We start from the raw sequence: 10,361 nt of genomic DNA on the forward strand, positions 1-10,361 counted from the left end.
TTCGGTCGAGTACACACACCACGCCACACGACACGACACATGGTTGGAGGAGAATAGTAGAGACACATGTGACATACACATTTCAACGGGTTGATTTCACCAAAGATAGTGTTTGATTTCACTGTAAAGATAGGTACTGTACTTACAATACTAATGATTGATGAATATTTAAGTTAAGGAAGCTAGGCTAGTTACTATACAGTGCTTCTAGGTAGGCCTCCTAGGCATGTTATTTCATGAAGTGATATTACTCAATGGTTAAGTAATTAATTTACTACCTAGCAGCTAGAATTTCGCTAGTATAGTAGTAACATGATAACCGATCAGTGCTACTGTACAGTTAGGTCGCGATTCAAATCGGTCGTGGTGTTACGTATTCGGTCGCTGCACCGCTGGACTTTCAGTTTCAGGAAAATATAATATGATTATCTATGGCTATTATTAGTAATATGGAGCGCCGCTGACGAAATTTCTATTACTGGACGTCTCAGGCAGAAAAATCGTAAATCATTCATGAGATTAAAACGGTTTGATGGCTGGGTGGATTGTTTAAAGCCCCATTCCCTACGTTTTTTAGATCTAATTTAAGATCACAAACTATATTTAATGTAAAAATAATACTATATGGTCCTATTGCAATAACTTTTTTTGTCTTTAAACGGTTAAAAATGTGAAAAATAAATCGATTCTAATAATTATAGCGGCCCGCTATAAATCCCAAAATGCATTGCGCGCGGATTGATATTTTTGTTTTTCACCTGTAATTCGCCCACTTTTCGATCGATCGTGAAGCCAAAACAAATGGAAGACTCCTAACTTTTCAGCGAAAATACCGGGTTTTCCCCAATTTGTATCAACGGAGTCTGGCAAAAATAGAAAGACAATTAATGCAGCAACTATACAACGTCAGGCTAGGTATATAGCTAGCGTATGATGTTCGTACGTTATCGATGTTTACCAGCTAGGCCTACAAAACTAAGCCTAGCTAGGCTAGGCCTAAGACCGTCCACGAGAGGTCGATCGCCGCGAGGTACTTAGGTAGTGCATTGTTTCTCACTTTTTATCATAATTTACCATAAAACGTCCAAAATTGCAGGGAAGGGGTCTTTAAATTGTTTAGTGGAACAGATTTTTTTTCTCTAGATGGCCATAAATCGTGTTTCTGGACTATATAATTTGGTGTAATTTCTTCACTAGTCTATATAGAGCGCCATATGCAATTTTTGAAGAATGTGACACTGCCAGACATACGGACGAAAGTATTGAAATAAAAACAAAAGTTCATTGCGGCCTACCACGACACACTCGCACACACCCACCACAGATAATACGGCAACTCCCTGCTGTTATCGTTAAAAAGAGCCTGTCATAAACTCGTGCATCCACTTTAGACTAACTGACTGCGTGAAGTAGGCCTACACGACGTACACGCACGCGCTAGGTGATACATCCTTCCTTCCTGCGCGTTCCATAAGTTCTTTTTAAAAGATCCAAACGTCTTGGTGTTTGGTAGTTCAAATTTGTATTTTTAAGCGTAAAATTGAAAATTAAACGAGACTTACCTGTAAGTTGAAGTTTAATTGTAATTCTATGAGTCATCAGCCGGGAGTGGAGGAGTTGTACGAGAGAGTACCGCGCATGCGTATGCCAGTCTTTAGAGCAGAATACAGGCTCAGTGAGGAGAGTGGAGGAGTCTGGGTCAGGGCCAAACCTACGTAAGGGAGGGCGTACAACTCCTCCACTCCCGGCTGATGACTCATAGAATTACAATTAAACTTCAACTTACAGGTAAGTCTCGTTTAATTTTCAATTCTATTTCGTCATCATCCTATGTCGCTACGGAGTAGTACGAGACTTTAGAGCACAGTGAGCCAGTATTCGCAAAACGGTGGAAAAACACAATAAACAAATTAACAGTCATTCAAGTCGTTTACATTCTTTCAATAGAAAACACTTTATTACCACAAAACTATGTAGTACGGTACTTTAGTCTGTAAATAACTAACTGAAATCACTGTATTTCCTGTATTATACACTGCTTACAGGAAAAATAACATTCAGGTATTATAACACTGTAAAACATACCCTTGGATAGTAACTATAAGAAACATTAACTTTAAACAATGCAAACATGGTTTCAATAACACTTCATTTCTCGCTTGAGCATGACTCAAGAACTGCAGTACCATAATTAAAAGTAGGAGGTGCTATACGATTATAATATTTCTGAAAAGTTTCCTCCTTAGCCCAACCAGCTGACTTCATGATGTTGTTTAGATCAACATTTTTATTTAGAAGATGAGAAGCTGAGACTGATCTGGTACTGGGGCTTATATTGGACTGTATCTATACCCAGGGATGTCACCGCGCTGGTCGGCCCCGATCAGCACTCAACATTTCCGACCAGGATTTACAGGCTGCCGACCACCACTATTATTTATTAATCATTTACGATATTTATATTAGGCCTAGGCCTAACTAAAATTCGTACTAAAACATTTTACCTAGCACATCGTTAATAACAGACAAGCTAGCCTCATATAGATAAGACAAAAGACTACAGCAAATGTTTCCGTACGTTACTTTATTTGTAACACAATACCAGGCCTACCCTGCCCTGGTATTCATTGTTACAGCTTGTGAGTCATGGCGAACAACGTGCTACACAGCACAGTGTACAACTACAAGTTTAAAGTTCACATAGCGACCATTCAAGCGTTTTATTTTGCACAGATTAAAAATACAAACAAGTACGCAGTAATTAAAAATGTACAACTACATAGACCCAAACAAAATCATTTTTAATTGCTGAATGTTTTGTCACCCTGCTTTAATTATATTATGTTACTAGTTTTACATTTTTGTACTCTACGAACTATTAAAAAAAATTAAAAAACATGCGCATGGTTCAGTGAGACCGGGCAAGTTCGTTCGTTTATGATCGCCGAGCATGGTACAATAATTACACGTCCCTGGGATAACTTCAGGTTGCTGAACTTCAGTTAACCCATAAACACGTGTCTGTTCTTGCCGGCCATGCACTACATGCTTGCCGCACAGTTGTGAAACAAAAAATCCGGAATTCGCTAATACGCTAAAAAACTCTCGCGCAAAAGAACACGAACATTATATCGAGCAACAAGTAGTAAGGTCTAGGCTAATAATTTATCTACAGTATTTGATTAGGGATTAGGCCTAAATAAGGAAGCGCCTGTTTTTGTGGAATTCAGATTTTGGGGCATCTATCTAAGCCTTGGCTAGGCCTAGTGGTCGTAGTGTCTACAAGGCTAGGCCTAAGCCTGACGCGATCTATTGCTATTCATTTCGTAAGCGTTTTTTTGTTTTCGCGAATAATAACGGCGACTCCCCGGTGGTACAAGGTTAGGCCTAGACCTGACGCAATTTGTTGTTATTTATTTTCATAATTCTTTATGTTTCGCTAAAAAATTTTCCGACCGGCACTCCAAAAAGCTGGTGACATCCCTGTATACCTGCATTACACATGAATTTCTTTACCCAGTGGGACACTGTATCCTTTGAAATCGGCTTATGTGGGGAAATGTAACTTAACAGTAGCTGTGCCTTATCCTGGCGAAAAACACTTGTACGTGAAAGATATTCTGTCAACAAAAACACAATGCATAATTTTTTGTCAGATGGAAACGCATTGAATTCCAATGGCTTTTGATGTGAGCCAACCCGTGTATGCTTTAATTTTTCAGTTACATAGAAAACAATTTTATGATCACTCTTTTCCATATTTGCAATCGAGAGATTTAATATCGTCTGGCACCTTTGACCACTTAAAAGACACAATAAGAACGCCAATCTTTGTGATATTTCTTTCAGCGATGATTCTTGGATTGATGGTTGCCCTCTGATGTAATCTAGGGCAACATTGACATTCCAACTGTACCTTAGTAAAGATGGTCTTAATTCAAAAATACCCTTCATAAAGCGTTTCACAATAGGTAATTGACCAAAAGATGCATACTCTTGACCTACAGCAAAAAGAGAAGACAGCATACTTCTAGCAGTATTAATAGAACTGTACGATAAACCTGAATTAAACATATCTGATAAAAACTCAAGTGGTAATGTCACATGTGGTGAAATAATGTCACAATTTTTTCTCTCACAAAATTCAAACCATCTGTTAGCCATAGTTTGATATTGAACCTTTGTTCCTGCTCGCCACGATGCTAGTATGATCTCTATTGTGCCTGAGGTAAATCCCTTTGATAATAAGCTTCTCCTGATACATGACATATGAGCAGTCGTAGTTTCTTGTGTAGAGGATGAGTCAAGCCCGGTTGTGCTGGCATCACCAGAAGGTCTGGTGCCGGTTGAATTTGTGTTGCTTCCTTGAGTATCCCCAGCAGCATGGGGTACCACGATTGGGATGGCCAATCTGGTACTACTAGAATTCCCTGCGCCTTGTCTTGTATTATTTTCTGTATAACCCTGAGAACACAATTAAAAGGGGGAAAGCAATAGAATAATATATTTTGCCATGATATAGTAAATGCATCAATATCTGTTGCATATGGATCTTGCCTGTAAGAGATGTATTTATCAAATTGTTTATTTAGTCTTGATGCAAATAAATCAATTGTGGGTAGAACATTAAGTTTCGTTAGAACCTCACATAAAGTTTTAGAATTTAGCATCCATTCTGTATCTATATTCTGTCTTCGAGATTCAAAATCAGCAGTAACATTAAGCACTCCTGGTATGTGGGCTGCAGTAATCCAAATATTATTACTTTCACAAAATGCCCAAATTGTCCGTGTAATATGATCATTACAAGGATCACTGTGACATGTTCCCATATTATTTATAATGGAAACAGCAGTAGTATTGTCAATCATGAGCTTTACCTGTTTACCTAGAACTTGTTTGGAAAAGGATGTCAGGCCAAAATATGCAGCTAATAGCTCTAAATAATTTATATGGTATTTTCTCTCATTTACTGTCCAATGACCACCTGTAGCGGCTTCACCCATTGCTGCCCCCCAACCAGAAAGAGAGGCGTCTGTGTAAATAGTTAAATCAGTTGCTAAATGTCCAATTACATTAAAACATTGTGGTAGGTTTATCAGCCACCATTGTAGATCCTCAATAGCCGAGGATGACAAACACATTTTAGAGTCGAAATTTCCTCTGGCTGTCTTTAAAGCATTAATCTTATCCCTCTCCACTGCCCGATAATGGCATTTACCATATTGTACAGCAGGGAAGCTTGACACGATATACCCAATAATCTGTGCTATCTTTCGAATTGTTGGAGTAGGTGTTGCCAATATCCTGGTAATACAGTTAGTAAGTCGATCAATTTTTGGACTTGTCAAAGTAATTTTCATATTACCTGAATTAATATTAAAACCTAAGAATGTGATACTTTGTGTAGGTATAAAAACTGATTTTTCAGGATGTATGACAAAACCTAAACTATCAAACATCTTTATTGTTTCCATAATAGTATCAACGCATCTCTTGTATGTGGATCCTATTAATAGTAAATCATCAATATAGGCACATAAAATATGTCCTCTCGACTTTCTCAGAAAACTAAGTGGTGGTTTTAATAGTTTGGTGAATGTTCGTGGGCAAAAGGAAAGACCATTTGGATATGCTGTAAATTTATAAAGTTCTCCCTGATAGTGAAATTTTAGATACTTCTGAGAATCCTTGTGTATTCCCACACTATAATATGCATCCTTTTTAAAGTCAATAGAGGCCATCCAACAATTCTTCATTATCATACTTCATGCGGTATTGATTGTGTCCATTTTAAAGTGTTTATATTCAATATATTTGTTTAGTGATTTTAAATTTAAGATTATGCGTACCCTATTATCTTTCTTAGGAACTGAAAAAATTGGAGATACATATTCCCCTGGTTCATATGCACATTTAACCAGTACACGTTTAGTTAACAGTGTCTGTATTTCATGTTCTACTAAGTTGATGTGATTCTTTGCAATAAAATTTGATGGACATGTAATGGTTGGTGGTGGAGGACTTAAAAATTGTATATATTTCACCCTTCACTGAATTTAGGATTGTATGGTCAGAAGTTAGTTCTTGCCATTTTTCTATAAATTTTTTCAATTGGCCACCAACAAAATGTTCTACTCGATAGTCTAAGTATCGTTTAAGATCATTTAACTCAGAGTGTGCCTTTACCTGTGAATCTATCGTCGGTAATTCTTGAACATCCTGCCTCTTTTTCCCTGGTACTGTCCGGACTGTCCCCTTTGTCCGCTGGCGTGGGGATTTACCTGGTTTTGTTGATAGTTTTGTCAATATGTCTGAGGGTTGTACCCTCTCTGAGGTAAAAAAGGTCTTCTCTGTGTAGTGTATGGGGCATATCTGCCTACTTGTCCCTGGTTTTTCATAATCCTCCCTTCCAGTTTTGAATCAGTCATAACCTGTTTTAAGTCATTGCCAAATAGCATTCTTTCAGGTTTGTTTGTTCTTAAACATGCATTTTTGAGGTCTGTGCTTAGTAGCGGTCTTAATGTGTCCCTCCTTTTATACGATAACTCTTTGTTGACAAAACCCAAGAGGGCTACAGAGTCAAACAGGCGGGTAGCTGTTAGCTTATAATCAGGAGCCTTTTTGGATTCTTTCGCCTTAAGCATATCTTCGATACAAATAGCAATGGCACTTGTGGCCTTTACAACTGAGTCCTGTAGGGCTGCTACACGCAGATCCCTTTGTTTATTAAAAGACTTCAGTTCATTCCAAATTTGGTCATTTACTTTTGGTACATATACTTCTTTTAGATTACCCAGTATCTTATATCTCTCAATGATAGCCTTGCGCTTATCTAGACTCAGTGCAGATTCAAATTTAGCATTTATTATCTTTGCGATTTTTTCCGATATGTCAGGCCCAACAGTGTTGTCAATACATAGGGACGAATCTATTAGATTAAGGATGGAGTCTACATTTTCCTCCTCCACCTCTTCAGCCTCTTCAAAATCATCCCCTCCGAATATGCTCAAGGCCTCATCCTCCGATATGGGGTGATTATTTGAGTTATCATTAGAGGTATGTGCTGCATGTGCAGTATTTGATGCTTCCTGTGAAGCTGGAGTGTATGCTTCCTGTGAAGCTAGTGTGTATGCTTCCTGTGAAGCTGGTGTGTTAATTGCTTCATTTGAAGACAATTGAATAGGCTTGGCTCTACTAAGATCGCCCAACAGTGTATTAGTCTCTGTCATACTACGCTGCATTGCAGCTAACACATTTACAAGCGATGAGCCTTTCGCTGTTGGCGATAGCGGCGGGGTCTCTTCGGGATCCGTCTCTTCATCGCCTACTACAGCAGGAAGCGCGCCGGCGGGAAAACCCTCGCTTGACCTAGGCCTAGTAGAAATGTAATCACTGTTCTCCATAGAGAAAACAAGAAATAACCTGTTCTAAAAAACGGTCTGTAGTGTCTATATACTTATCTGAATTGACCAGTCTAGATGGAAATTCTACAAAAACTTTGAAAACTGTAGTTTGGAAATTTATTCTTCTATCTGATAAGTGAAAATGACTAGCAGCATGTACATGAAAGGGTACAACTGGCATACATTACACATGCGCGGTACTCTCTCGTACTACTCCGTAGCGACATAGGCTGATGACGAAATAGAACTAATAATTAATAGTAATAAATGGTTTTGGTTATAATTATTGACTTGTAAAATATATTCGTAAGTCTTTTGCTAAATGAATGTCGATTTAAATTGAATAGTCTCTTTCTATTAAGGCTTGACTAGGCCTGTAGTAAAAAATCGTAGTGTTAGTATGCCCAGCAAAAAAAAAAGTGGGAGGGCAAGCAAAACCCTGATCCCCCTGAGCCTATACCGGACTATATAATAAGTATTTATATCAGCCTTATTATATATATATATAGTAAATTAAAGAACTACAACATCGTTTTAGTCATATGGTACACTACCACCCATCTTTGAGTGAATATTCCTGGAGTTGAATCCTTTGTTATAAAAAAAAATGCATACCGTTCACAAATTTAATATTAAAACAATCCATTTGTTTAAATGTTTTTGTTAAAATAAGTGGTACAGTAATTGGAAATATAACAAACATAATAAAGTAAAGAAAAAGAGTAATCAAAATTATAAATAGAGAAAATATACTCGTTTTTTGAATTGAACTCGTCACGGTGACGAGTTAGGCTATCCCGCAATGCATCGTAACATACAGATGCTATATATTAGGCTTAACCTACAGTAAGCTGCACCACAACTATTGTTGAAACAGCATAGCATCGATCAAAATCGTTCAACAAGCGTCAACAGTTGACTGTATTGGCATTGTAGACGGTTTAGTTGACGGTTAGTTTTTATTTTACACCGCTCACATTTATTTAATTGTTTGAATATGATGAAATTTTCAAATTAAAAATAAAGTTAATGTGTCTGAAGGAGAATGTTTTAAGTAATAACGTTATTGAAAATTGGAAGGAAATTGATAACGTGTATGCGATATGCGCTCTATTGAATGTGACGAACTGTGTCGAAAGAGAAAAAATTCCTATATTTTACATTTGTGTGGCCATATGCCCGTGTGTCATTATTTTTTCATTCATAATTCATCAAATATGAAAGAAATATATCATAAAACTATAAAAAAACAATATTCAAGCACAAAAACGGGCTTTCTATGCTGCGTACGGGCTAAGTGCGCCAAAGCGTGCGCGGAACGCACATCTGAAATGCTTAAAATGTCCTGAAACGTGTAGAAAGTTGATTAGAAATTGATTTTGAGCATTTTTAACTTTCAAAGCGTGCTTACGCACAAAAATACCAATGTTGAAAATTTTGCTGATGATACAGGAAGATGACCCTTGACATGAAGCATACATGTGTCAAGTGGTATTTAAAAATATTTATTGGTTTTCAATTTATAGTCAATCTACGCGAAAATATTTTCATTAAACCAAAGTTTCTTGCACAACTACATATATACGCGCATCTGCTGGCAAACTTACAACATAACTGCTACCGCCGTATTTTAGATCTGCATGCAACAAAAAATGAGCAAAAAAATTGAAATTTTTGACAATAACAATAGATAGCGATAGCCTAATAAAAATAATAGAAATCAATTTTAGAAAAGAAAACTTTAAGTTTAAATTTTGCATATTAATTGTATTTTGGAATGAAGTTATTGACATATTTTTAAAGTTTAAAGTAATATAAGTGCATTCTAGCTTTTAGATGAACGATAAGTAAAAAGGTTTGTTGCCTTGAAAACAATTCCAGGTGGGGAAAACTAAATCGTATTCTAATAGTATTAAAAGTCAATTTTTACTTCACAAGCTGCATCTATTTCAGCTTCGGTTACAGTACCTGCTTTTGCTGTCTGGAATAATAATACAGTACTGTATTTAGTAATGTATTATTATAAATAATTTGTAAACTATGGAAGTTTTCTTCCATAGTTATTTATAATTTTTTTAGCCTACAAAAGTTTCATTCTTTTTGCCTTTTTAGTTGTTTTTTATGGATATATTATCTTTAAACAAATCAGTGAAAACAATTCTCAAACCATGAATAGTCTATTATTATTAGTTAATTTAACAACATATTTTCTTTCAGATTACAGAATACAGCATGAAATATAAATGTGAACACTGTGGAGTTAAGTTGGAATTCAGTGACTTGAAAGAACATTTAGGATTACACACTCATTCTAAAGAAATAAAATGTGAGCTCTGTGAACATACAATTGACAAGTGTAAGTTACATAACCAGACACCATATGAATGTGATCATGAGGAGGAAGGAAATCGGAATTTGAAAAAACATTTGAGGACAAACACAGGAGAGACACCATATGAATGTGAGCATGAGAGGGAAGGAAATCGGAATTTGAAAAAACATTTGAGGACAAACACAGGTGAGACACCATATGAATGTGAGCATGAGAAGGAAGGAAATCGAAATTTGAACAAACATTTGAGGACAAACACAGGTGAGACACCATATGAATGTGAGCATGGGAAAGAAGGAAATCGGAATTTGAAAAAACATTTGAGCACAAACACAGGAGAAACACCATATGAATGTGAGCATGAGAAGGAAGGAAATCGGAATTTGAAAAAACATTTGAGCACAAACACAGGAGAAACACCATATGAATGTGAGCATGAGAAGGAAGGAAATCGGAATTTGAAAAAACATTTGAGCACAAACACAGGAGAGACACCATATGAATGTGAGCATGAGAAGGAAGGAAATAGGAATTTGAAAAAACATTTGAGCACAAACACAGGAGAGACACCATATGAATGTGAGCATGAGAAAGTAGGAAATCAGAATTTGAAAAAACATTTG

At 36.6% G+C, this 10,361-nt stretch overlaps 1 protein-coding gene across 1 annotated transcript; it reads right to left on the bottom strand.

Annotated features, from left to right (window-relative positions):
• Positions 1–2,089: 2,089 nt before the first annotated feature.
• On the bottom strand, positions 2,090–5,765 carry LOC140040880 (uncharacterized). Its single transcript, XM_072087140.1, has 3 exons — positions 4,881–5,765; positions 3,441–4,464; positions 2,090–2,306 (listed from the first exon to the last, which is right to left on the bottom strand). Exons 1-3 carry the CDS (start codon positions 5,763–5,765, stop codon positions 2,149–2,151), a joined length of 2,067 nt encoding a protein of 688 aa, XP_071943241.1. The 3' UTR covers positions 2,090–2,148.
• Between the last annotated feature and the right edge of the window lie 4,596 nt (positions 5,766–10,361).

Source organism: Antedon mediterranea, chromosome 1 (genome assembly GCF_964355755.1).
Source record: "Antedon mediterranea chromosome 1, ecAntMedi1.1, whole genome shotgun sequence".
NCBI lineage: Eukaryota > Metazoa > Echinodermata > Crinoidea > Comatulida > Antedonidae > Antedon > Antedon mediterranea.